Source organism: Camelina sativa, chromosome 9 (assembly GCF_030686135.1).
Source record: "Camelina sativa cultivar CO46 ecotype springtype chromosome 9, ASM3068613v1".
Classification (NCBI taxonomy): Eukaryota; Viridiplantae; Streptophyta; class Magnoliopsida; order Brassicales; family Brassicaceae; genus Camelina; species Camelina sativa.
In genome coordinates this window covers 3,988,267-4,016,103 of record NC_141888.1, presented here as the reverse complement: position 1 = coordinate 4,016,103, position 27,837 = coordinate 3,988,267, and the positions used below count along the sequence as shown (strand labels likewise).

Here is a 27,837-nt window from a genome sequence, read left to right as displayed (position 1 = left end):
ATAAACACGTGTCTATAATCTCAAGACACTTTGACGATTTCACCGTTACCCTAATCTTATCTCGTTCGTTCCCTTCTTTATTTTAATTAATTATTTATTTATTTATTTTTGCCTCCCAAGTTTTTTTTTTTTTTTATTTCTCTCTCCCTCGTAAAATCTCTCTCGACCTCCGAAATAAAAAAAGTTGAGATTTTCTCGCACAATTTTTTCTCAACCTTTCCATCATTTTCTCTCTTGACTCGGTCGACGAATATCACCACACCAACCCGCTCTCTCTTCCTCTCTCTCTCTCTCTATCTCTCTCTTTCAATCCTCAACTGATCTACGAATTGTTTTGATTCCTCCGATTCGTTTTTAAGTGTTAAAAGATTTTCCCCCAATAAAAAAGGAGATCTTGTTTTTTTTTTTTTTTTTTCGCGGGCGAGGGTTCGGTTTGGTATTGATCGTGTGTGAGCGAAAAACAAAACAAAGAAGGGGTTTCAATTGATTCTCTCTAATTGGGTTTTTTTAAAAAATCGTATCTTGTTAATGTTTAGGATTAGGTTTCGAAAACCCTAGTTTTTTTCTTTTTGATCGAGTTTCATAACAGAAAGAAAAGGAAAAAAAAAATTCAATTCATTCTTTTGTTACCTTCAAATTTAGTTGTTAATACGTCTCAGTTTCGTTTTCTTTTTTTTTTTTAGGGTTCCCAAAGGAAGCTCTGAAAATTTCTGGTGCCTAGTATTTTTTTAATTGCCATCTGAAATCAAAAGAGTTTCCTTTTTTTTTTTAGATCCGTCTTCTTCTTCCACAAATTCGTCTTTAAATCACCCAAAAAAAAAATAAAAGAAGTAACTTTTAATTTTTTTTTTTCTTCTTCCGGATCTGATCTATCTTCATAGGGGGGGGTTTTGAGTTTCTTTAGGGATTTTGTACATAAAAGAGGGATTTTTTTTTTTTTTTAGTTTTTGGTTGGTTAGGTTTTAAAAAAAAGTGTATATAGAGATTCATAGAAATGGCTTTGAATTTTTCACATAGACCCTTTTCTTCCCATTTATCTGAGGAACCAATGAAGATATCCAATGGGAATTGGTGTTCCACTTTCGATAAAGGTGATTGCTTTGATTACGGAAGAGGTGATTCTTCTTCTTCTGTTGACATACTTGATGTTTTGCCATCTGATCCCTTTGGTATGGATATCAACAACACTTTTACGGCCATTACTGGTTGGCTTGAGGATTTGGATTATAATAACCAGTATGGGAGAAGGAGAGATGACATTTGGATTGGTGATGGAAACCATCAGCAGCTCTTTGCTGGTTTGAGTTTCATTTGGAACAATGCAATGCAGCTTCAGAGTAGTAGTGGGTACAGTTATGGATCGGAGTCTTTGCACGGGTTTGGTGAGGCCTTTGATGGGTCTCTGTTCTCCGCATGTAAATTCCCCTCCGAGACTAGTGTGGACAACAACAATGTGTTTGGAGGTGCATTTGATGGTGATGGATCTTGTCATGGTGCCTTTATATCTGCGAGTAGTGTGGATGAGGTATTGAGCGTTGAGGGTTCGAGGAGTAGTGAAAAAGTTGTAGGAAGCAGTGATCGCTGCACTGATGGAGACGACGAGTATGCGAGCTTTCATCCAGCGTTTGCTTTTTGTCTTTATCACTTGGGAGTGAAGGATCTTCTTTCAGCCAGTATGGTTTGCAAGTCTCTGCATACAACTGTGTGTGATGATTCGTTACTGTGGAAACATATCCACATTTGTCAACCCTTGAATGAGAAGATTACTGAAGAGTCTCTGCTGCATTTAACTGAGAGGGCTCAGGGTACTATGCAGTGTTTGAGGCTTGTAGATTGCTGTAGGATTACTGATGATTGTCTTAAGCGGGTGTTGGAGCGTAACCCGCAAGTAGTCAAGGTGAGCTTCTTTTCTCCATTTACTAACGTTTTTTGGACTAGTAATAAGTAATACTGTGCCGGTTGAATTGATATGTGAAATCTTATTTTAACCCAATGTTGTTTTGTGGTTGGCAGCTTGGTGTGCCTGGATGCACAAGGATCACTATTGATGGTATTTTGAGCATCTTAAGGGATCTGAAGTCTGTGGGAAAGCTTCAACTGAAGCATTTAGAAATCGGTGGCCTCTTTGGAGTTACCAAAGATCACTATGATGAATTGTTTGAATTGTTGAACATTGACAATAATGTCGAACAGAAGATTCAGAAGCCGCGTTTTTACCATAGAGGAGACTCATGTGTGTCCTGTGATGATGACCGGGCGCTAGATATTGAGATGTGCCCAAAGTGTCAGAATTCTAGGCTTGTGTATGATTGTCCAGCAGAAGATTGTAAAGGGAAAAAGGAAGGCTCTGAGGAATGTCGTGCTTGTTCTCTTTGCATACAGAGGTGTTATCAATGTGGTCGGTGCATCAATGACAGCGAATATGAAGAAACGTTTTGTCTGGAGTTTTTGTGTGCTGTTTGTTCGAAGCCGGCTCCTAAGGTAACTCTCTAGGTATATAATTCCATCTGAGCCTTTCTTATATCTATGATTGAATGGCTCAGTCTCCACGGGTAGGCTGTAGTTTATGGGAGGTGTATCTGCTCATGGGTGTAGATGCCATATGTGTATTAGTATTACTTATTTGGTTTGACCAAAGAAAAAGACGAAAAACAAAAAAAAAAAAGAGTCAAGAAAGAAAAGCAATTAGTTTGGTTGGGGGAAGACTACTGATGGTACTGTTGAAACCTTCTGAGAAACAGAAGATGTGGTCTACTGTTGATGAGTGTGGCTTGTTTAGTTTGAGGAAGTTATGAATAATGAATTATGCAAAAGGAAAACGCAAGAAAGAGGCTGAGTAATATGTTTAACAGCACGTAATTGGACTTGTCAGCTGTTTTGGTGGTCTGAGTTTGGATTTGAAGACTACATAATAAGAAGAGTTTAGGCATTGATGGTACACGGTGCTGAAGCTATCAGAGCTGGATTTAGGTTAAGAAGCAGATGATCATTTGGGATTGAAGATGAAGAACACTGGTTGTCTGCTTTCTTGACCGAGATCATAAACTCCATGTCAATCAAGGTAAATTTACTTCTCTATGATCTCTTATTCCCTTTATAATTAATGTAGATGATATATATGCTTACTGAATCCAGGACTGGCTTTTTCAGGTATTGCCACTATGTGAAATCTTTGCTTAGTGGGGATGTTCTTCAACTATCTTTGAATTTTTTTTTTTTTTTTTTTAAGAATAAAAAACATGTTCCCTTTCATCTTTATTTGGCGATTGGATACATTGTTGTTGTTGTTGTTGTCATAAAAGGTTTGCTTTGGATTTAGAGATGTATTTGACATCTCGAAAGGGGGTTGTAACTTTGGATTGGTCTTTGATCCATGTGTCTGTTATATTCAACTCAATAAACAAACCGTGAGATTCTACACCAGCCCCTTCACTCTTAAGTGTTTCTGGTTGAGTAAGCGTTTATGGTTGAGAAACAAAGTGTTAGTATCCTTCTGACATTTTTATTTTCTTCATCCTCGTAGAAAACATGTTTGTTTCAGATAACAATCCTTCACGGGATATAAACATGATGATCGATGTTTGATCATCAAACTCGCGGACATTTGTACAGAAAGAAACAAGAAAGTGGCATTGTTTAGGAGTCCTAGTACGCCATCATCTTCTGCTAAAGTTGATTCCTTTATGCAATTTACAGATAAAGGATACAGAATATTTTGCTTGATTTTGAAGTCACAGAAAGCTTGGTTCAGATATAAGTATTTAACCATTTCCCTCCAAACAGAGAAAGAGAAGGAGTGATAGGAGAAAATATGGTTTCAAATACAACAGTTATTTCAATTTCGTACAAACCTAAGGAAAAAGTGACATGCAGCAGCTAAGTGTATTTCGTAAAATAAAGATAAGCCACACGATACATGAAAACAACATAAAGGTTGTGATAATATCACAGACAATAGAAAGTAGATGGAAATGATTGTGGATAGATTCACCTAAAAACCAAAAACGAAGTTGGAAACAATGTGTGACACAGATGAGATGAGCTCACTGTCCGCGTGACTTTCACACTAGACCAACGTGGAAAGCAAAACCAGCAATTGAAGTGCATAAACACGATACCAAATTTCTTTTACCTGCTACCTGCTGCTCATTTTCCTTATTAGTGGTCAAATATTGTAAACTGGACATCGGGAATGTGTTCAACTTTGTAGTAATCTTCCCCACCTGATACCAGTTTCTTCATCCAATCCTTCTTTGTTCCTTTTATACCCAGCTCCTTCAAGGAAGCTATGTACTTGATCCCATCCGGAAGCTCGTTCAAATTTTGGCATTCAGATATAGTCAAGGTATAAAGACTAGGCATCGAACCTTCTTCTACTATCCACTCTTCCAAGTAGTTTTCTTTACCTATTCTAAAAGCACATAATTGAGGAAACCCTCCTTTTGAGGACACCATTCTCCTCCCAAAGTGCACCCGGCCAGCTCTCAAAGATAGATTGAGAGAGCTAAGCTTAGTCATACAGAGCAAGTCCTTCACATTGCAGTGCTTGGTTGAGAATAACTGTAACATCTCCAGGTTCACTAGACCACTCAATTCCAACTTTGTTTTTGTTAGGATTTTCCTTGAGTGTTTAACTGAGAAACGACCGAGTAAGACTAACAGGTTATGTTTACTTGTGCTCTGTTTTGTGTTTTGCAGGTTTGTATATTTGTTGTGCAAGAAAAATAAAGAGACACGAGGATATACGAGTTCCCAGGATCAATGTGATCCTGGTACGTCTCGGTGAACCTGAAACCGGTTCACAAGGAGTATCAGAGTAGATATTACAACTTGAACAAACTCACCCCAAGCTCACGTCGCTCACCCTACAAAGAACAAGACCCCAAGAGAGAACAAGAACAATGAAGAAGACAAAAGTCTCTCTCACCCGCTCTCTGTTTTCTCTCTCTCTAACCACTCAGTCATTTCTCTGTAATGTAACGCCAAATGCTTCTCTCTACTTTGTTCCCTCTGCTCCTCACTCCTTTAATAGCACTCTGTCGCTGCCTTGCAGGGTGGAACAAGACAAGCTTGTACGGTTCACGCATCATGTGTGTGACCGACCAAAGCGACAGTGTCCTTGCCGTTTAGATTCCAGGGCTTATTCTTAGCAGACCAAACTGGGCATATTTTACATTTACCGGCCCAATCCTTTAGCGTAAGCCCACCTGTCTGATCCAAATCACCAAAACGACAATCTCCACCTTGATTTGCTCAGACAGACCAACCGAAGAGTCGACCCCCTTCGTGTTTCTGATTTCACCACCAGAAACCACCGTTCCATCTTCACCGACGGAACCCTAGCTCTTCACCGAGCTATGAATCAGTGCCGAAGCACTTTCAAATCACTCAAACCTTCCTCAAATTTCTTCACCGGTATCGATTTTGTCAACAAATCGGCCGGATTCTCTTTTGTGTTGATCTTCGAAACCCTCAATGTACCCTTCTCAATTTCATCTCGAATGAAATGATACCGCACCTGGATGTGCTTTGTTCTTTCGTGGTGTACACTGTTCTTGGCCAAACATAAGGCGCTTTGGGAATCACTGAAGATTTCAGCTCGCTCTTGCGGAATTCCGAGCTCGCTCACTATCCTCATCAACCACAGAGCCTCTTTGGCAGCTTCTGAGAGTGCCATATACTCTGCTTCCGTCGTCGATTGGGCTACTACTTGTTGAAGACCGGATCTCCAACTTACCGTGTTTCCACCAACCTGAAATATGTAACCGGTAATCGATCTTCTTTTATCTAGGTCTGCTGCGTAGTCACTATCACAGTAGCCTGTAACCTTGAAATCCTTTGACTTAGTGAATGTGAGCTTGAAATCTGTTGTGTGTCTTATGTACTGCAACACCCATTTAACTGCTTCCCAATGTTTTCTGCAAGGAGAGCTCATGAATCGACTCACCAGGCCCACTGCATATGCTATATCCGGACGAGTCCCAACCATGGAGTACATGAGACTCCCTACGGCACTTGCATAAGGTACGCTTCTCATCTCTGCCTCAGCTTTCTCTTTGTCTTCTGGTTTAGTGCCAGACAACTTAAATTCTCCTCCCATAGGCGTTTGAACTGGTCTTGCATCTTTCATACCGAAATTAGCTAAAACCTTCTCTAGATAGCTTTCTTGTGACAGTAATAGCGTACCCTTTTCTCTATCCCTGATGATGTCTATGCCCAGTATCCTCTTTGCATTTCCGAGATCCTTCATCTCAAATTCTTTGCTCAACACTTCCTTCAATCTTGAAATCTCTGCCATGTCTTTAGCAACTAGTAACATGTCATCTACGTAGAGTAGTAGATAGACATATTCATCACCTCCTAGACACTTAAAGTAGACACACGGATCATACTGACTCCTTGTATACTTTTGAGATTTCATAAACTGATCAAACCTTAGATTCCACTGTCGTGGAGATTGCTTTAATCCGTATAGAGACTTCTCTAGTAAACACACTTTATCACCATTTTCATACCCTTGTGGCGGCTCCATAAGAATTTCCTCTTCTAGCTTTCCGTGTAAAAACGTTGTTTTTACATCCATCTGTTCTAGTTCAAGGTCTCTATAGACCACCATTGACAACACCAGCCTGATCGTGATGTGTTTAACCACTGGCGCAAACACTTCATGATAGTCTACCCCTTCAATCTGAGAAAATCCTTTTGCCAATAACCGAGCCTTGTATCTCGGTTCTTCCACTCCTGGTATTCCCGGTTTAAGTTTGAAAATCCACTTACACCCAATGGTTCTCATACCTTCTTTCTTGTCTACATCTTTCCATGTCTGACTTTTCCGATGTGAGTCCATCTCCTCCTCTATTGCAGCAATCCACTTCAGTCTTTCTTTACAGCTTATAGCCTCCTCATAGGTTTTCGGTTCTTCAGCATTTACCAGTTGAGACATGGTGAATGCAAATGCAGCAACGTCACCATCATCAAACCTACTTGGTGGTTTGATGTTAACTCTTCGTTCTCTATCTCTTGCAAGTTGATAGCCTCTGAGCGAAGCACCATCACTATCAGATTCTTCTTCTGATTCTTCTTCTATTGACCCACTCTCAAACGTAGCTCCACCTGCTTCTATTGGAGCTCCACCTGCTTCTATTGGCTCGTTTGTGGATCCAGAAGTCTCTCCTCTTTCAGTTACACTGGGTAAAATGAATGTTACTTGCTTCCCATGTTTCTCAGATATCGCCTCTTCAGTTTCAGGCAATTTTCCAATATCCTTGTACAGAATATCCTCACAAAACGTCACATCTCGACTGACAACACACTTTCTGTCTTCGCTGCTCCAAATTCTGTAACCCTTAACTCCCTGTGGATAACCCATAAATACCCCCTTCTTGGCTCTTGGTTTCAACTTTCCTTGATCAATATGATATTAAACCAAGCAGCCAAATCTTCTGAGATGATCATAATCCGGTTTCCTTCCCGACCAAACCTCTTCAGGAATCTGAAAGTTCAATGGTGAGGATGGAGTTCTATTCATCACATATACGACTGTTGATGAAGCTTCTGCCCAGAATGGTTCTCCCAATCCTGTTTCACTCAGTAAGCTCCTTACCTTCTCAAGCACGGTTCTGTTTAACCTCTCAGCAACTCCATTTTGCTGTGGAGTATAAGGACACGTTTTGTGCCTCATAATCCCTCTTTCCTTGCAGTAGTCATCAAAAGTTTTGTTGCAAAATTCCAGACCGTTGTCTGTCCTTAAAGCTTTCAGTTTCTTTCCACTTTGATTTTCAACTAATGCCAGCCATTCAACAAACTTGGAGAAAGATTCATCTTTTGTCTTGAGAAAGAATACCCATGCTTTTCTTGAGAAGTCATCTACAAACGATATGTAATATTGGCACTTGGCCAAGCTTGGTGTCACGTTCAGAGAGCCCCAAAGATCAGAGTGTACATATTCCAAAATTCCCTCTGAAGTATGCTTGCCAGTCTTGAATGACAACCTGTGAGATTTTCCCAGAATGCAGTCTTCACACTGCCCCAATTCTGCTATCTCACTTCCTTTGAGTAATCCTTTCTTGACTAACAGCTTTAACACCTTCTCACTTGTATGGCCCAGTCTGCTATGCCATAAAGCGGTAGTGTTCACCGTTCTTTCAACTGCATTTACCTGCTCAAGCTCCGCCTTTCCTTCTAGAAAGTATAGGGTGTCTCTATAGTTTCCTGCGAGAGCTTCTTTGTTTCCTTTGAACACTTGAAGTCTAAAATGTTTAGACTGGAACCAACATCCGTTTGATTCCAACTGTCCCAGTGAGATTAGATTTCTTCTTGCTGTAGGAGAGTATCTGACTTGAGACAACACTACTTCCGTCCCATTGTTGTTCACAATTTTGACTTTCCCGATTGCTGTGATCTCACAGTATGTGTCGTTTCCCATCAGAATCCTTCCTCCATTGACCTCTTCTACATCAAACATCATATCCCTTCTGAATGTTATGTGGTAAGAACATCCAGAATCCAAGATCCAAGCATCCTTCGGTTGATATTCTGTAACAGTCAACATCAACGGTTCTCCACCTTGGGCTTGTGCAATGCCTGCTTCGCCCTTCTGACTAGTGCTTGCTTGGTTCTTCTTCGGAAAGTCCTTCTTCAAGTGATCTTCACTACCACAAATCCAGCAAGTCCTTTTCTTGGTCTTAGACTTGCCTCTTGAGTCTGCTTTTCCCTTTGGCTGCGTCTTCTTTTCAGTTCTGCCTCTCGTCTGTATAAACAACCCTTCTTCTGCAGGTTTCTTCAGTACCCCCTTATCTTTCAGCTCCAATTCAATAGAATATGCTGACGTGATAATCTCCTTGGGAGTGACAAAGTCCTTGTCTTTGTTGCTATACTTCAAGGTGTGTACGAGGTTGTCAAACCTCTTAGGCAAACTGTTCATGAGGATCGCAGCCGTATCTTCCTCGCTCATTTCCACGTTTAGGCTTGATAGGTCTGATATGAGCTTGTTGAAGGTGTCTAGGTTCTTGTCTAGATTCTTGTCCTCCTCCATCTTGAAACTAAAGAACCTTTGCTTAAGATAAAACCGATGTGGTAATGTCTTAGCCTGATAGTTGTTCTCTAGTGCTGTCCACATAGCATATGCAGTTGGCTCCTTCATGACTTTTCTAAGCACCATATCTCCCAGACTGTGACTCAAGAGGTTTCTTACCCTCCTGTCTTTATCTAGCCATTTCGGGTCTGACTTCGCTGCCCCTTCTGAGTCTTCACCATCTTTTCCTTCAGCACTTTCTGCTGGTGGTGGTTGTAGCACCGACTCAAGGCCCAAGATTTCCAGCTGAGCGCACATCTTGTGTTTCCACAAAGCAAAGTCACCTTCTCCATCGAACTTCTCCACGTCAAATCTTCCTTTTGTAGGTTCCATCTCTGAGACCTCTTCAGAACTCGAGGCTCACACCACAAAACCCAACACAAAAGATAAAACCAACAAACTGTCTCAGCAAAACTCACGCAACACCAACCACACAACCAGAACTTCTAACAAGACTCTAACTTTCCAACTTTGTTTCTGTATCTACTTCAGAAATAACCCAGATACATAAAAAACCAAACTTGGTGAAGAAATGTACCTTAAAGGTTGAACCTTTCTGAGTTTTAGAACAGAAACACCTCAGGCTTGTAGAGCTCCTTGTAGATCTACTCTTTCTACAGTTAGAACGCTCTAACCTGGCTCTGATACCACTGTTAGGATTTTCCTTGAGTGTTTAACTGAGAAACGACCGAGTAAGACAAACAGGTTATGTTTACTTGTGCTCTGTTTTGTGTTTTGCAGGTTTGTATATTTGTTGTGCAAGAAAAATAAAGAGACACGAGGATATACGAGTTCCCAGGATCAATGTGATCCTGGTACGTCTCGGTGAACCTGAAACCGGTTCACAAGGAGTATCAGAGTAGATATTACAACTTGAACAAACTCACCCCAAGCTCACGTCGCTCACCCTACAAAGAACAAGACCCCAAGAAAGAACAAGAACAATGAAGAAGACAAAAGTCTCTCTCACCCGCTCTCTGTTTTCTCTCTCTCTAACCACTCAGTCCTTTCTCTGTAATGTAACGCCAAATGAGAGAGAAGCATTTGGCGTTACATTACAGAGAAAGGACTGAGTGGTTAGAGAGAGAGAAAACAGAGAGCGGGTGAGAGAGACTTTTGTCTTCTTCATTGTTCTTGTTCTTTCTTGGGGTCTTGTTCTTTGTAGGGTGAGCGACGTGAGCTTGGGGTGAGTTTGTTCAAGTTGTAATATCTACTCTGATACTCCTTGTGAACCGGTTTCAGGTTCACCGAGACGTACCAGGATCACATTGATCCTGGGAACTCGTATATCCTCGTGTCTCTTTATTTTTCTTGCACAACAAATATACAAACCTGCAAAACACAAAACAGAGCACAAGTAAACATAACCTGTTAGTCTTACTCGGTCGTTTCTCAGTTAAACACTCAAGGAAAATCCTAACAGTTTTCTCATGCATTGAAGCAGGTAGGAGAAGGTCCCTCAACTGGTTCACTGAGAAGAACAAATAAGTTCAGGTGGAGTAGAAGCTTCAAATTCCGTATAGAAGACGGTAGATGAGAGACCCTAGCCTGGTATAAAGTCAAGAACATCAAGTGGATGAGCTCTCCAACACTGGAAGGTAACTTCCCTCCTTCAAACTTTACTCTAGAAATATCTAACACCCTGAGTAACGGTAAACTTCCAAAGTATTGAGATGAACGTATTAAAATGTCTTCCTCGACTCCAAAGAGCAAAAGAGATCTAACCTTTTGAGTGTTTTTATGTCTCAGCATACCAAGGGCATTATCAGTATGTATGGCGAGTCTGCGAGATCTACTAATAGAATGAGCATTGACGGTAGCTGTGGTTGTAGTATAGTGACTTTGGCAACTTGTACAAAGTTCTCTTCTTTGGCTTTAGATAAACATACTTCTCTCATTATGTACATGCATTTGGATATATTCTATTCTCATACTAAATATTCTATTCGCTATCATCAAAACTGTTAGGAAACAATTTGTGGGATCTCTCTTTGCTCCCTTGGCCTGTCTTGCAGAAACAGAGAACAACCTCCATCATCGATGATCTGTTGTATTCCAAAACTACTATTCTACTCCCCCACACCTATGACAAAATAGCAACACCCACCAAGGGTAAAAATTCTTCGACATAAAATCATTTTAGAAGGTTTTTTACAACATTTGGAATTCTCTCTTGGTGACACATGTCCTCATTTATTTTCACTTAGTTTTTTTTAGTTTTTTTTTAATTTATAAATTTTACAAAATTACGTTAATATTAATTCCAAAAAACTAATTTTTATACATTTGACTTGCATTTTTAAATCTAATTTCAGCTAAGTTCTTTTAACAAAAATATTATTCATTTATTATCGCATAATTGATATAAAAAAAATTCTACACAATTTTTCTATATTGTATTTGATTTGTCTTTCATTATAGAAAGTTACAAAAGTATCTGACCATTTTATAATAAAATTTATATATTTAAAATATAATACAAAATTTAAAAGTGTTAAAAACTTTTTTCTATCAAGAGCCTTTCTCACATTTCATAATTTATAATCATATAAATTAATAATTTTGTTTTTCAAGAAATAAATTAACAATAATTATTTAGTTGCGGTAGACTTAGCCCTGCGCATAATCAGCTATATAAAATTGAATCAAGATTGGATAAAAATTGAATCGAGATTAGAAATTGTATTAGCGAGAGTCAGGTTCTCTAGTCTAACAAACTATCGATCTGGTCAAAAGCATGAGGACTAGACGTAAATCACATCAAACAATCTAATGCAAACATGTCGTCTACGGTGGTTTTCTCTCCGTTGTTTGCTTTCAATTTTTAGAAAGGTATTTTAAAATATTGTAAAGATACCTTTTCTTATTTTTTGGACAAAAAATATTGTAAATATACCTTATATTCATTTAGTTATTCAAATCAAGATGAGAAAACTAAACTCTCGGACTCAAGAAGGGTCATTTTACCCTTAACATTAATTAACCACCAATTCTACACAATATGTCAGAAACTAAACTGAAATGAAAAGTTCTACACTAATCACCAATTCTACACTAATTTTATTATCTTCCAACTTAAATGTAACATAAAATTATTGAACTGATTTTTTAAAAACTTTAAATCCATATACCTTACTCATATGATAATTATACCTGTAGTTATAAATTTAGAAAATATACATGAAAAGTTCAATAAAGGTCAAAGTGAATTTATCATAACTAGCATTTTCTAATTAAAGTAATGTAAGTGTGTAGATATTGTACAGTTAGGTACACATGATTCTTTATTTAACTACACTATGATTTTTCTTTTTTCTTGGTTAGTCAACCAAACAAAAGTGATTTAAGTATTTAATAAGACTATTGGAAATAAGTGTTTTTACAATAACTTTTTGTTTAGCATTATTTAACCATAGTTAGAATGCAGTCTAGACTATTCAATCTTATTTTTTGATCTAGTTATTATAAGATCAGCAAATGGATAGTCAAAGTCTTGAAATGAAATTTGGATATCTTTCAATGGAGCTAATGGGTGCATCAGACTTTTGCCTAGTGAATACATCACTATAAAGATATGATCATATGATATTTCTTTTTATTTGTATTTGTTAGTCAACCAAACAAATGTGATTTAAGTATTTAATAAGACTCTTGGAAATGAGTGTTTTTTACAATAACTTTTTGGAGGCTCTAAATCTTTATATGGTCAGCAATATTTAATCAGCGATCAGTAGGAATATTCTACGGTATTAGCTAGTAGTATGTCACGTTACATTATCAAATCAATATCACCTAAACTGTATCAAAATTAAGTAAATTTCCGATGTACGTATAAACCGGTTAATGGAGTATGCAACTGGGATGTCTTCAATGGGAGATAGTGGGTGCATCACTCTTTTGCCTAGTGAATACATCACTATGAAGCTAGACTTGTACGGTCATACCATTTGGTGGGAATTCGAATTTCCAAGAAGCTATGAAAATAATTTTTGTGAGGTTAGTAATGTTAAACTTTGGGTTGTTTTTTGATCCCTAGTGTGATGTGTCTGTTGTATGTATTCAATCCAATAAACAAATTAGAGTAAGAGATCATATGCAACTATGCAAAACTTAGAGAAGCTTTGATTCGAGATAAGGGCTGTAACACGCGCGCAATAACAGCGAGTTGACTCCACGGGTCTATAGTTGAAAAGTTAAAAAAAAAAAAAAAAAAATATTAATCTTTGACATCTTCTTTGTCTTCTTCTTCTTCAACCTCGGAGAAAAAAACATGTTTGTTTCCGATAACAATTCTTCACGGGACATAAACATGATGATCGATGTCACTACCTCAAACGGAGATCTACCCACACAGCAACAACAACACCACCACCAGCAGATAATTCTCGGAGACAGCAGTGGAGGAGAAGATCACGAGATCAAAACACCAAAGAAACGAGCAGAGACATGGGTACAAGACGAGACTCTCAGCTTAATCTCGCTACGGGGAGAAATGGACAACCTTTTCAACACATCCAAATCTAATAAACACCTCTGGGAAGAGATTTCGAGCAAGATGAGGGAGCAAGGGTTTGATCGATCGCCAACTATGTGTACGGACAAGTGGAGGAACATTTTGAAAGAGTTTAAGAAAGCTAAGCATCAAGATGATAAATCAACGAGTGGAGGAGCATCGAAGACGTGCTATTACAAAGAGATTGAAGATATCTTTAGAGAAAGAAACAAGAAAGTGGCATTGTATAAGAGTCCTGCTACTCCTCCACCATCTTCTTCTGCTAAAGTTGATTCCTTTATGCAATTTACAGATAAAGGTACAATCTTTTTTGCTTGATTTTGTGGTTTTGTGGTTTTGATGGAGGCTTGGCTTAAATTTTGCTAATGGGTTTTGGTTTAGATTTGGATTGAGAAGAAAAAAGGCCAAGTCTTTAGGTTTTAGTTTTGTTCCACTTTTAGTGCTAAAACTGGTTAAGAGGATGTTGACCATTAATGGATTAACATAAAGTTGTAGATTTGGTTGTAAATTATATTGACTTTTATACTAAATTTGGGGGGTTTTTTTTTGTTCTGAATTGATGTTTATCTTTATCCTCTTGTAGGTTTTGAAGATACTGGTATTTCATTTACATCTGTTGAAGGTACTGATTTCAGATTTCTCTAATCGTAAAAAGTATTTATAAGATGGTGTTGGATTCATTCTTGATTAGGTGAAGTACTTTGAGAGAAATGGTTGTATCAGTCATAGCTATTGGTAACCAATTGCACAACAACTTATGGTTGATAATGTGAAGCCGATTTTGTCTTGTGGAAGTTGTTTGGTCTTTGATACGAGTTGTTATCTGTGTGCAGCTAATGGCAGGCCAACGCTAAATCTTGAAACGCAGCTTGATCATGATGGTCTTCCTCTGGCCATTGCTTCTGCTGATCCCGTCACAGCAAATGGAGTTACTGCTTGGAATTGGAGAGATGCCTCTGGGAACGGTAAGTAAACCAGACAAAGCTAACTTAAAGCATCTCTAATTTGCAAGATTTTTGTCTGTCTTCATCAAGCTTCTGAAGTTTTATGTTTGAAGCAGGTGGTGATGGTCAACCATTTGTTGGTAGGATCATAACAGTGAAATTTGGAGAGTATACAAGAAGAGTTGGGATTGATGGTACTGCTGAAGCAATCAAGGAAGCTATCAGATCTGCGTTTAGATTAAGAACAAGACGAGCTTTCTGGCTAGAAGATGAAGAACAGGTTGTTCGCTCTCTTGACCGAGACATGCCTTTAGGGAACTATACACTCCATGTCGATGAAGGTAATAAGTTCACTCTTTTTCTGCTATTCATCGAATAGTAGTATATCTCTGGTTAGAGGTTTCTCAATATCCAAATTGAAAAATTCAGGGATAGCTGTTAGAGTGTGCCACTATGATGAATCTGATCCGTTACCAGTCCATCAAGAGGAGAAGATATTCTACACTGAAGAAGATTACAGAGATTTCTTGGCTCGACGAGGATGGACATGTCTGAGAGAGTTTGACGCGTTTCGGAACATAGACATGGTTCGAAACATAGACAATATGGATGATCTTCAACCAGGTGTCTTATATCGAGGAATGAGATGAAGATATTTTCGAGTCACTGTAAATACATTCTCTTTGTAACATTCCATCTTTGTGAATCAGAGAAATTTGATTGGCCTTAGAGATCTTTTTTTTTTGATACAAGAAGTTTATTCTCGTTGTGAATAAGAGATTTAATTGGCTTTTCAGAAATCTTTTTTTGATCCAAGAACCATCAAGATTGATTGGTAAACAAAATGATTCAATGCAAAGAACAAGGACAATGAAAAACTGATAACTTTTGAACAAAACACAACAAAGGTACAGGATTCTCATACAATTCCAGAAAGAAGAGAAGAGAAAACAGACATAGGTGTGAATAAAGGATTCACGGTGCCTTTAGAACATTGAGAACTCCCAGAGAGATAAAACACAAGCTGAACAAACAAAGAGCCTTGCTTACGTGTGTCCTGGCTTCTGTTAACTACTCTTCTTCATCCCATTCGTCGTTCTTGTATGAGACGAGAGTATCGACCTTGTGAATCTGCAAGAGAATGAAACCAATAAATACACTTTAGAGATATTGAAGTGAAACTCATCAGCATAGAGATGTTTCATATATTGTGAACTCATTTATACCTTGGTATCAAAGCCGTGTAACTTAACCATCTGTGGGTTAGCAATCAGCTTGGGGTCGCTGTCAACCCAAGTGAATGGAACAGCAACATCCGTGTCCGTATATGCCAATACATCAAACACGCCTAAACACAAGCAATGAGACAGATGCAATTTAAAAGGAGAAGAAAACAAAATACACCCAAATAAGTGTCAGAAATCAAGGTTCTTACAAGTTTCATCAAGACAGGGCAAGTAAGTAACGCTGGAAGCAACCTGTCTCATGATAGCTTGAATCTCCCTCATGATCTCCTTATCACTTTTCTCCCTCGGCACACTGAAGTAACAAGTTCCATAAAAGATTAGATAACACACAAAGTGAAAACAAGAATCAAGTAAAACCACACAGTTGAGAAAAATATCAACACAAAAACAAAGACTCACCCTTTGTCAACAACTTCAGTATCAGTCTCAATACGAAAATTCCACCTCTCCAAGACTTCACCAGTGGCTTTGCTCATTATGACTAACACTACTCTCTGCAACTTCCCTGCTTCAAGCCATTCTTTACACACACACGGAAAATAAAAAACAAGAATCAGATCTCAGAATCTAATGTCTATTGTTCTGTTCTTAAGTTTGATTACTAACCAACAAAAAACCAAATTAGACCAGTACCGGAGATCTGAGAAGTGAGATTAGACATGAATGATTTGACGGATTCGTCTTCGATAAGCAACATCGGAAGTCCATATTTCTTCACTTTCACGAAGCTCTCCTCTGGATAAACCGCTCGATTGTACAGAATACTATTACACCCAATAACAACAAAAACAACAAAATCGAGTCAATTTTACTGAGAAATTAGAAATCACATAATCGAAGATTTTGAAAATCCGATTCCAATTCTGACCTGTTCGCTGCGTAACCTGTAAGGAGAAGAAAGAAGAAAGAAGAAGAATCGTCAAATTACGGATCAAGGGAAGTTAGAGAAATCGAGTGTGAGAAAATTGAGAAATTGAAAAAAAAAGAAGATGCGTACAGAAGAATTCGCTGACGATGGCAGCGGATCCGTGGAGAGTGATGATGTCTTTAGCAGCCGCTGTTTTGGAAGCCATGATGATGCCGATTTTTGTGATTTTTGTTCTCTTTGAAGCAAAGTTTGAATTCGAGTGCGTCGCCTAGGTTTTTTTTTTTTTGGGTGATGATGATTTTGAAAAGAAAATAAGAGTATTGATTGAGATAAGATTATAAATAAAAACGAGAGAGAAGAGGAAAGGGAATAATAATAATAAGAAGAGCGTAACGGCTAGTCGTCTTCTTCTTCTTCTTCTTCTTTAGAAGTGCGCTTACAACGGCTACTTGTTAATTAATTTAATTAATCGAATCCCTCTCTATATATATATATATATATTTTTTTTTTGGATCAAATCCCTCTCTATATATAAATGATTTTTTTTTAATAAAAGAAAACGAAATTATATTTATTTTATTGAAAAATAGCTAAGAAAATGGTTTTAAATGTATTTTAGAAACACTTCATGTGTAATTTTCATACTTTTACATAGAATCTTCGAAATTTTTTTTATTTATTTTTTGGTATTGTTTTGATTTTATTGATTTTTCATGATTATTTTTGGATAAGAAAAATAATTACGGAAAATAGAGACAAAAATGTTGGAGTATGATGATGAAGCCAAAGAATTTTGGTAAAATGATGAAAAAAAAATCTAGATTTGCTAAAAGACCAAATGAGTGTAAAGGGCAAAAAAAATATATCTGATCGAAAATGTCATTTTACATAAAACTCAAAACTTTAAAAATTTTAATACTATATACTAAATTATCCTATATAAATTGATCAGTTATATTATTGATACATTGAATTAACAAATAATTAGCCCAATTGATACCATTAACTAGAAGGTATATTCCTCAATATATAAAACACTTATAAAAAAAAAAAATTAGTTGACCAAATAAATAATAAATAGATAAATAAATCCTCTTTGGTGTTCAGAGGTAAGAAGAGTGACTTTTGAATTAGCTTCTCCCTGTCTCTGCCACACTGAGCTGTTCTATAGACTATAGTAATTTAAGGTGAGTCATATGAACCCTAATTATTATAGAAGCTATAATAATTCTACCAATATGTTAAGTTTATTCACATAAATCCCTTGAATCATTTTGACAGGGAAACAGATGAATGAAAGCGTTGTTAGCCTCTCTACTAGAGAGCTCTTTCAACTCCTTCCAAAAGCTTTCCGCCACTCATTGTTGCGCCATCAAATTTGGTTACGTCTCCGATGTGTACGTGTCCAACAGAGTTTTGGGTTCTTATATGAAATTTGGCTTCTTGGGTTATGCCCATAAGCTGTTCGATGAAATGCCTCATAGAGACTCCGTGTCTTGGAACACGATGATTTCTGGGTACACAAGCTTTGGGAGATTTGAGGATGCGTGGTTTTTGTTTACATGTATGAGAAGATCTGAGTGTATTGTTGATGGGTATAGTTTTAGTAGACTGTTGAAAGGGAGTGCTTTTGCGAAAAGGCTTGATCTTGGGGAGCAACTGCATTCTTTGGTTGTAAAAGGAGGTGGTTATGAGTGTAATGTGTTTGTTGGAAGTGCGCTTGTTGATATGTACGCGAAATGTGAAAGAGTTGAAGATGCTTTTGAGGCTTTTATGGAGATTTCTGAGCCTAACTCTGTTTCTTGGAATGCTCTGATTGCTGGGTTTGTGCAGGTTAGAGATATCGAGACTGCTTTTTGTTTGTTGGGTTCTATGGAGATGAGAGCTGCTGTGAGTATGGACGATGGTACTTTTGCTCCACTTCTTACTTTGCTTGATGATCCTATGTTTTATAACTTGTTAAAGCAAGTTCATGCTAAGGTTTTGAAACTTGGTCTTGAAGACGAGATTACTATCTGCAATGCGATGGTCAGCTCTTATGCAGATTGTGGTTCAGTATCAGATGCGAAGAGTGTTTTTGATGGCTTGGGTGGCATAAAAGACTTGATTTCTTGGAACTCGATGCTCACAGGTTTCTCTAAACATGAGCTAAAGGAATCTGCTTTTGAACTGTTTATTGAAATGCAAAGGACTTTGATAGAAGCTGACATTTATACTTACACCGGCATATTAAGTGCTTGCTCTGGAGAAGAACATCAGATTTTGGGAAAGTCCTTGCATGGTTTGGTGATAAAGAAGGGACTGGAGCAAGTAACTTCTGTCTCAAATGCATTGGTCTCTATGTATATTCAGCTTCCTACTGGCGCCATGAAAGATGCTCTGTCTCTTTTTGAATCCTTGAAATCTAAGGATCTTGTCTCTTGGAATTCAATTATGACAGGGTTCTCCCAAAAGGGTCTCAGTGAGGATGCGTTGAAGTTCTTTAGCTACTTAAGGTCTTCAGACATAGAAGTTGACGATTACGCTTTCTCTGCAGTTCTTAGATCATGCTCAGACCTTGCAACACTCCAATTAGGTCAGCAGATTCACGCTCTCGTCACTAAATCAAGCTTTGAGTTGAACGAGTTTGTAACCAGTTCCCTGATCTTGATGTACTCGAAATGTGGAGTAATCAAGAACGCGCGAAAGTGCTTCGACCAGATTTCCTCCAAAGACAGTACAATAGCTTGGAACACAATGGTTCTAGGATACGCTCAACACGGTTCAGGCCAAGTCTCTCTTGATCTCTTCTCCCAAATGTGTAACCAAAACGTGAAACTAGACCATGTAACCTTCGCAGCAGTTCTAACAGCTTGTAGCCACTCCGGTTTAATACAAGAGGGACTCGAGCTGCTCAACTCGATGGAAACGCATTACAAAATCCAACCTCGAATGGAACATTACGCAGCTGCGGTTGATCTCTTAGGCAGAGCAGGGCTCTTGAACAAAGCGAAAGAGTTAATCGAAACAATGCCATTGAACCCTGATCCAATGGTATTGAAAACTTTCCTAGGAGCTTGCAGGGCTTGTGGGGAGATAGAAATGGCTACTCAAGTGGCTAACCATTTGCTAGAGATCGAACCAGAAGATCATTTTACATATGTTTCGTTGTCTCATATGTATAGTGATCTCAAGAAATGGGAAGAGAAAGCGAATGTGAAGAAGATGATGAAGGAGAGAGGAGTAAAGAAAGTTCCAGGTTGGAGCTGGATTGAGATTAGAAATCAAGTTTATGCCTTCAATGCCGAAGATCGATCAAATCCTCTTTGTCAAGAGATTTATTTGATGATTGAAGATTTGACTCAGGAAATGCAGTGGCTTGATTCTGATAATTGGTTTGATCAAGCATCACTTCTTGGTTTAAGTCACCTTTAGTTGAATAGTTAATAACATTAAGTCACCTTTATGAGTGAAAATGCTATAATTTATATCTTAGTATATAGAATTATAGGCTGCAAATGGTGATTAACAAATTGAATGAGCTGAATAGGTTGAATAATGATGGGATGAATAAAAATGAGCTGAACTATCAAAATGAGTTGAAGAAATTGAATGAGCTGAATAAGCTGCAGAGAAATAAATTAGTATGCTAAATGGTGACCATTAAGTTGAATAGCTGAATACAAAAATATAATATTAATAATTTATCTATAATAGTATCTGAAATTATATATATAACTAAATTATATATATTTAAATATGAGAAATAAAAACTTTAAAAAACTAATATATTATTAATTCTTATTTAGAAATAAATATTTTATTACAAAATATACCTTTCACTCATGGCTACAATTGTTTATGAAAAAGTTGTTTAGCTCATAATTATTTTTTTCAGAAGATAAATCATGATGATAGATGTATATATAGGATATGATTTTAGTTTTGATTTTAATCAATAAAAATATAAATTATTCGAAATAATTTAAAATTGAGCTGATTTTGCGTACTAGAATATATTTTATTTGTAACAAATAATGCTAATTTAAATTATTTAGTTTAATATTGAACATTAAATCATGTGAAAAATTTGCAAACAAAACAATATAATTATTTAGTGAACGATTCGTTTGTTACATATTTCAATATATATATATATATAATAACTTGAAACTATAAATATAATTAAAAAACAGATTTTTAAACTCACAATCTTTGACTTTTCTAGATTATCTAAATAAAAATCTTAGATTTTGACGATTGGTTGTTAAATTATATTTTTTTAAAGCCAAAATATTAATTCAAATATGTAAATTGAATAAATATAATTTTTTTTAGTTTTCCATCTCGTTCAATCTGTTCATCTCCTATTTTATGGTTGAACAATTTTCAGCCAAAAAATGCTATTTTCCAGCTACAAGGTGGAACCCAATAAATTTGGGTTGAAAACATATTTAGATTAAATGGTGAGTTTTTGGCTGAACAAGGCTAAAAAGTACGTTCAATTCATTCAACCAGGTTGGAAACTACAACCATTTGTAGCCATAGACTAAGATATGGTTAAATGCTATTTGAAATTGATTATTTTGTACTATTTAAGTTAAATATATGAAAAAATAAAATATTATCTAAAATCAGTTAGTTGTTAATTTCATTATAATTTGATTCTGAATGGACCGGGATTTATTTTCTTAAACATATGAAGAAGATTGACATATATTTTAAAAGATAAAGATAAAAAGTTAGTCTTCTATTTCTTTTCTCTTAATTATGTGCTATAAAAAATAATTATCTTTAATCACACATATAATTAAAATATCATAAATGTTTCTTTTTATCACAGAAAATCTCACAATTTAATATAAAATTTAATTTTCCATTAAAATTTTGTATTTATGAAAACAAAAAAAAAAAGATATGGGATTCTTTAGAATATGGCTTACTTAAACATTGTTTAACAAAATTTCAATCTTTCTTTTATTTCATTTTACTTATATAATTATTTTGTTATTTTAACCAAAACATTTTTGATTTTTTTGTAATATATTTCCTTATAAATAGTCAAAGTCTTATATCATTATAATTAAGGGGGTGTTATTGAATTCTAATTCATAAAGAATTCTGAAAACTTCAACAAAATCATCAAAATAGAATAAGTGAAAGATTTTTAAGTATTGTTAGAGAGTATTCTATAGTTTTGTTGATTAATTTTCAAAAATCTTGTAAAATGCTCCAAACAATCTCTGTATTTTTATGATACTTTCCATGACTTTATTTTGTGAAAAGAGTATAAAATCATGAACCAATAACATAATAATTAAATTCATTAACAATCTTAAAATCTTTTGTTTTAATTGAATAACATAAAACTTTTAATGACTTTATAAAAACTTTAATTCAATACCCCAAATTTGTTAAGATTTTAAATGATTTTTTACAAATCACAAATTAATAACACTAAACTTTATTAGAGTTTAACAAAATCTTGATCCAATAACAACAGATTCTACATAACATTTAAAGTCTTTAAAACTCTATTCAAATATCAAACCAATAACTCCCACTAAGCATTTTAAGAAGAATATATAGTCGTTTCTTCTTTCTTCTTCTCATCTTAAATTTAGTTTCTTCCTAATTCACTGTATCTTATATTTAAATTTTCAACAAATCAACTATAGTCAAAATTTCAAGAAGAATAATTTTGTTCATTTCTGTTCAATTTTACTTCAGAATTTCTGTCACCAATTAATTATATAAGGACCTATTAGACCTCAACCAGATTCATCAACCTCAAGACATAGAAAAGAAATATTCACTACACTTCAGAAAAATAATATGGCCAAGATTAGATCACTAGATGTTGTTGGTACCATCGCAATAATTTTGTTGTTGGTCATTGCAGGTAATCAAGCATTCTCATTATCAATATTGTCGATTTTTCAAAATACTTTCTAAGCTATGTTCAAAGCTTATTTTCTAATTTTTGACACTAAAAGTATACATATATCTTTTGTGTTTACACATTGTATTTGTTTTTAACTAAAGTATACAATTTTGTAGAACAAGCAAACGCAATCACTGTTGACGCTGATTGTATTGGACCGTGCACTAGCAATTGTCAACAGCTTTGCATATCAAAAGGTTATAAAGATTGGACTTGTGCATCTTTTAGAACCAAAGTGAGTTGTTGCTGCAAACCACGAAAGCAACAAATCTTTGAACAACCTGCTTTATTGAACAACTAAACCGTTTTTAGTATCGTATTGTATAATGTGTATGGTCATTAAATAATAATCTCAAATATAAATAAAAAAAATAAATTGATATCTCTTTTCTTCTTTTCACTTATCATGATGCATGCAAAACGTGTTAGGTGGAAAAAAAAACATATATATATATTTGAGGTAACAAAGGGTAAAAAAATGAATATATCATATATTAGATTAATCTTTTGAACTATAAAATAAATACAACAAATAAAAACCACATATTTGTCTTTCAAATGAAACTCGTGATCATCTATTCTTCTCTTGTAGTTACATATCCGCTATATAGACAGCACTTTAGCTAAAAGTATTTTCAAAGCCAGATTCGACGGATTAAAAATCTATTATTGCCTACATCTCTGAGCTTCGCAACCAGCGTGTAGAAAGTTTCTTAGTTGAATATGTTTTTCAAGGCGACTGTGTTGCAATTTGGAGAGAAAAGAATGGGAGAATTAAGGCACAAAGGGACTCAACTAATCTGGTGGACTGATAAGCAAATAGGAAATCAGCTTTTGTCGATCCTACTTAGGGCATCTCCAACCTACCTCTATATTTGCTTTTTAACTCTATTTTAGAGTAAAATCTACTCTAACCCATCTCTATTTCTACCTCTATAATAGAGATCTCTATTTTTTTCTCTATATATAGAGGAACTATATTTTTTCCTCTATAATAGAGTTGAACTTTTTTATTTATAAAATAGTCCTTGAACTTTTAACACTTTTATATTTATGATCAAAATAAATAAAATAAATATTTAAATAGTTTAATACTAATTTAATGAAGTGGAGGTTTTGTATTGAACAACACAATACAAAAAGTTTGTCGTAAGATTCAATTCTAATATGAGATATACTATGTTTATTATAGATCCAATAATACACTATGTCGATGGTTAAAAAAATCTACTATGTTTTATTATTTTATATGATGCAATGTATTTCTTTTAATAAATGTGATATTTAAATAATATTTTATGAATGTTAAAAATTTAAATAATATCATAATATTATAAAAGCGAATGTGAAGAAGATGATGAAGGAGAGAGGAGTGAAGAAAGTTCCAGGTTGGAGCTTGATTGAGATAAGAAATCAAGTTTATGCCTTCAATGCCGAAGATCGATCAAATCCTCTTTGTCAAGAGATTTATTTGATGATTGAAGATTTGGCTCAGGAAATGCGGTGGCTTGATTCTGATAATTGGTTTGATCAAGCATCACTTCTTGGTTTAAGTCACCTTTAGTTGAATAGTTAATAGCATTAAGGCCTTGATTGGAACAACTGTTAGTGAAGCATTAGCATTATGCAGCATGAGCAGTATGCTGCATAAGCTGTATGCTATTATTTATTAACAATGATATGTGATTGATACAGTTGTTAGCATTTAGACATAAAATTACCAAAATTAGACATTTTAAATATACAAATATAGTAAACTCTAGTGATTAATAAGGGTCAAATTGAATTTTAATAACTTTAAAACCATTATGCTTGGGAAATGCTTCGTTTATGAGCATTGGGCTGTAGAGCATTTAAAAGCCTTTTATGCTCCCTTTATGCTTTCTAAACAAAACGTGATTGGCTTTCTAAAATCTATATGCTCACTTATATACACTACCAATCAAGGCCTAAGTCACCTTTATGAGTGAATATAATTTATATCTTTCTAGATAGAATTATAGACTAAGATATGGTTAGATGCTATTTGAAATTGATTATTTTGTAGTATTTAAATTAAATATATGAAAAAGAAAATATTAACTAAAATCAGTTAGTACTTAGTAGTTAATTTCATTATAATTTGATTCTGAATGGACCGGGATTTATTTATTTCTTAAACAAGAAGATTGATGTAAATTTTTAAAAGTTAAAGATACAAATGTTGTCTTCTATTTCTTTTCTCTTAATTATGTGCTATAAATATATATATATATATATATATATCTTTAATAACAAATCAATACAATAAAACTTGTATGTTTCTCAGCAGACCATGACACATCAGTTTTAACATTCAAGCTGGTGTTGACAGATCAGTTAAAATCAATAGCCAATAACAACATTTGAATTAATACAGCTAAGATTTTCTAGACTAATTTAAAAGCTAGGTCTGATAAAAGAGAAAGAAAAAAAAAAAGAGAAGAAAACATGGTCACTAAAAAAAAGAGAAAAAACATGGTCACTAAAAAAACATGGTCATTAGGCCATTATTGTAGTAATGGCTCATATGTGTAATAAACGTATTACAATAATGGACCATAAAACATGTGTAATAAAAATATTTTCCGTTAGTCAAAAAACTTGTAGTTGAAATAACCATTGCAAAAGTCATCAAAATTTCCAATGGTACATCATTCACCACCTTTGGTTTGAGTTAGAAGCATATTATGATGTCGATATTGCATGACACTCAACTTTAGAACGACATAATGACGATTTAGTTGGCAACAGATAAAATGATTATACTAAATTTAACTAAATAAATAAATAAAAAATAATAATTCAAGAAGTAAAAATTACAAGTAAAGATAACTCATCAAATTCTAAAAAAAATATATGTTTTACAAATTCTATTTACATTAAAATATATTCAAAATAGTATCCCGCTGTTTGCCATATTTTACATGTAAGAATGTAAATTTGTTGTAAAAAAAAAATGTAAAAATTTGATATGTTTTTCTATTTTTTTTAAGATGTTGCTAGATTAACATATATATAGCTTGAAGAACTTAATCATAAGCTTGTCAAGTGACTGATAAGCTTCCAACTTGATCCTAAGCTTTTCAAGTGATTAAATAAGTTTGTTTAGTTTAGGTGTTAGGTTAAGATAAAAACAAGTATAAATATGTTGTAATGTTGTAAGAGATAAATTATGTGAGATTTAGGAGACAAAATTTGAAGTACCTAAACCTAAAGTACTCTAAGAGATCCATCAAGAAAATTTACAATGTAGACATCAAAGAGTAATCTCTCTTACTGTTCTAGAGGGTTTGTGAGTGAGAAACAAATCAAGAATTAATGGTTTGTAATCCCTAAACTTATTTGATAATAAATTTAAAATATATTCAAAAACTAAATTTATGTAATAAAAAAACTCAAGTATCATATGATGATGTAAATAATAATAACAAAAAAAAAATACTATAGAAATTATCAAAAACTTATGAATTGATTCCAAATAACATATTAAATTATGAAATCGAAAAAAACAAAACAAACAAATATAACAAAAATAAAATAAAAAAAACAATCATGCGGCATAGCGCGGGCACCAACCTAGTTTAATTAAATATCATAAATGTTTTATTTTTATCACATAAAATCTCACAATTTAATATAAAATTTATTTTTTCAATTAAATTTTGTATTCATGAAAAGAAAAGAAAAAATATATGGTATATATTCTTTAGACAAAAATTTATCAAATATATTTTGTATTCAATCTTTCTTTTATTTCATTTTACTTATATAGTTATTTTGTTAATTTGACCAAAACATATTTGATTTTTTGTAATATATTCCCTTATAAATAGTCAAAGTCTTATATCATTATAATTAAGGGGGTGTTATTGAATTCTAATTCATAAAGAAATCTGAAAATTTCAACAAATTCATCAAAAGTGAATAATTGAAAGATTTTTAAGTATTGTTAGAGAGTATTCTATAGTTTTGTTGATTAATTTTCTAAAATCTTGTAAAATGCTTCAAACAATCTCTGTATTTTTATGATACTTTCTATGACTTTATTTTATGAAGAAAGAGTATGAAATCACGAACCAATAACATAATAATTAAATTCATTAACAATCCTAGATTCTTTTGTTTTAATTGAATAACACAAAACTTTTAAATGACTTTATAAAAGTTTTAATCCGATAACCCAAATTTGTTAAGATTTTAAATGATTTTTTACAAATCACAAACTAATAACACTAAACTTTATCAGAGTTTAACAAAATTTTGATCTAATAACAACAAATTCCACATAACATTTTAATTCTTTAAAACTCTATTCAAATCTCAAACCAATAACTTCCACTAAGTATTTTAAGAAGAATATATAGTCATTTCTTCTTTCTTCTTCTCATCTTAAATTTAGTTTCTTCCTAATTCACTGTATCTTATATTTAAATTTTGCAACAAATCAACTGTAGTCAAAATTTCAAGAAAAATGATTTTGTTCATTGTATCTGTTCAATTTTACTTCAGAATTTCTATCACCAATTAATTATATAAGGACCTATTAGACCACAACCAAATTCATCAACCTCAAGACATAGAAAAGAAATAATTACAACACTTCAGAAAAATAATATGGCCAAGATTAGATCACTAGATGTTGTTGGTACCATCGCAATAATTTTGTTGCTGGTCATTGCAGGTAATCAAGCATTCTCATTATCAATATTGTCGATTTTTTCAAAATACTTTCTAAGCTATGTTAAAGCTTATTTTCTATTTTTTTGACATTAAAAGTATATATATATATATATATATATATATATATATATATATCTTTTGTGTTTACACATTGTATTTGTTTTTAACTAAATTATACAATTTTGTAATTTTGTAGAACAAGCAAACGCAATCACTGTTGACGCTGATTGTATTGGACCGTGCACTAGCAACTGTCAACAGCTTTGCATATCAAAAGGTTATAAAGATTGGACTTGTGCATCTTTTAGAACCAAAGCGAGTTGTTGCTGCAAACCACGAAAGCAACAAATCTTTGAACAACCTGATCTATTGAACAACTAAACCGTTTTTAGTATCGTATTGTATAACGTGTATGGTCATTAAATTATAATCTCAAATCTAAACAAAAAATAAATTGATATCTCTTCTCTTCTTTTCACTTATCATGATGCATGCAAAACGTGTTATCTGGGAATATATATATATATATATATATATATATATATATATATATATATATATATATTTG

At 34.4% G+C, this 27,837-nt stretch overlaps 5 protein-coding genes and 1 pseudogene across 7 annotated transcripts; 5 read left to right on the top strand and 1 right to left on the bottom strand.

Moving 5' to 3' along the window:
• The first annotated feature begins 161 nt into the window (after nt 1-161).
• LOC104710384 (F-box protein SKIP14) lies at nt 162-3,423 on the top strand. Its single transcript, XM_087466779.1, has 4 exons — nt 162-684; nt 773-1,897; nt 2,014-3,061; nt 3,151-3,423. The coding sequence occupies exons 2-3, from the start codon at nt 995-997 to the stop codon at nt 2,491-2,493; spliced, it is 1,383 nt and encodes a 460-aa protein (XP_087322905.1). The 5' UTR covers nt 162-684; nt 773-994; the 3' UTR covers nt 2,494-3,061; nt 3,151-3,423.
• A 9,756-nt stretch (nt 3,424-13,179) lies between these two features.
• On the top strand, nt 13,180-15,330 carry LOC104710382 (trihelix transcription factor GT-4-like). 2 transcript variants are annotated; one of them, XM_087466777.1, is made up of 5 exons: nt 13,180-13,884; nt 14,170-14,208; nt 14,420-14,551; nt 14,647-14,871; nt 14,960-15,330. In XM_087466777.1, the coding sequence occupies exons 1-5, from the start codon at nt 13,344-13,346 to the stop codon at nt 15,178-15,180; spliced, it is 1,158 nt and encodes a 385-aa protein (XP_087322903.1). In that variant the 5' UTR covers nt 13,180-13,343; the 3' UTR covers nt 15,181-15,330. The 2 variants fall into 2 exon arrangements, with proteins under 2 accessions (XP_087322903.1, XP_087322904.1); XM_087466778.1 differs by having other exon boundaries at nt 13,406-13,884; nt 14,170-14,321.
• A 66-nt stretch (nt 15,331-15,396) lies between these two features.
• On the bottom strand, nt 15,397-16,980 carry LOC104710381 (mitotic spindle checkpoint protein MAD2). Its single transcript, XM_010426958.3, has 7 exons — nt 16,775-16,980; nt 16,646-16,661; nt 16,411-16,541; nt 16,177-16,297; nt 15,966-16,069; nt 15,757-15,878; nt 15,397-15,661 (listed from the first exon to the last, which is right to left on the bottom strand). The coding sequence occupies exons 1-7, from the start codon at nt 16,848-16,850 to the stop codon at nt 15,602-15,604; spliced, it is 630 nt and encodes a 209-aa protein (XP_010425260.1). The 5' UTR covers nt 16,851-16,980; the 3' UTR covers nt 15,397-15,601.
• Nucleotides 16,981-17,701: 721 nt separating this feature from the next.
• On the top strand, nt 17,702-20,119 carry LOC104714972 (putative pentatricopeptide repeat-containing protein At3g25970 pseudogene; annotated as a pseudogene). Its single transcript, XR_015565579.1, has 2 exons — nt 17,702-17,832; nt 17,927-20,119. The product of XR_015565579.1 is annotated as a putative pentatricopeptide repeat-containing protein At3g25970 pseudogene (transcript).
• Nucleotides 20,120-22,323: 2,204 nt separating this feature from the next.
• LOC109126561 (defensin-like protein 75) lies at nt 22,324-22,952 on the top strand. The gene is made up of 2 exons (XM_019230234.2): nt 22,324-22,526; nt 22,685-22,952. Exons 1-2 carry the CDS (start codon nt 22,460-22,462, stop codon nt 22,867-22,869), a joined length of 252 nt encoding a protein of 83 aa, XP_019085779.1. The 5' UTR covers nt 22,324-22,459; the 3' UTR covers nt 22,870-22,952.
• A 4,116-nt stretch (nt 22,953-27,068) lies between these two features.
• On the top strand, nt 27,069-27,731 carry LOC109126591 (defensin-like protein 75). The gene is made up of 2 exons (XM_019230276.2): nt 27,069-27,270; nt 27,466-27,731. Exons 1-2 carry the CDS (start codon nt 27,204-27,206, stop codon nt 27,648-27,650), a joined length of 252 nt encoding a protein of 83 aa, XP_019085821.1. The 5' UTR covers nt 27,069-27,203; the 3' UTR covers nt 27,651-27,731.
• Nucleotides 27,732-27,837: the final 106 nt, after the last annotated feature.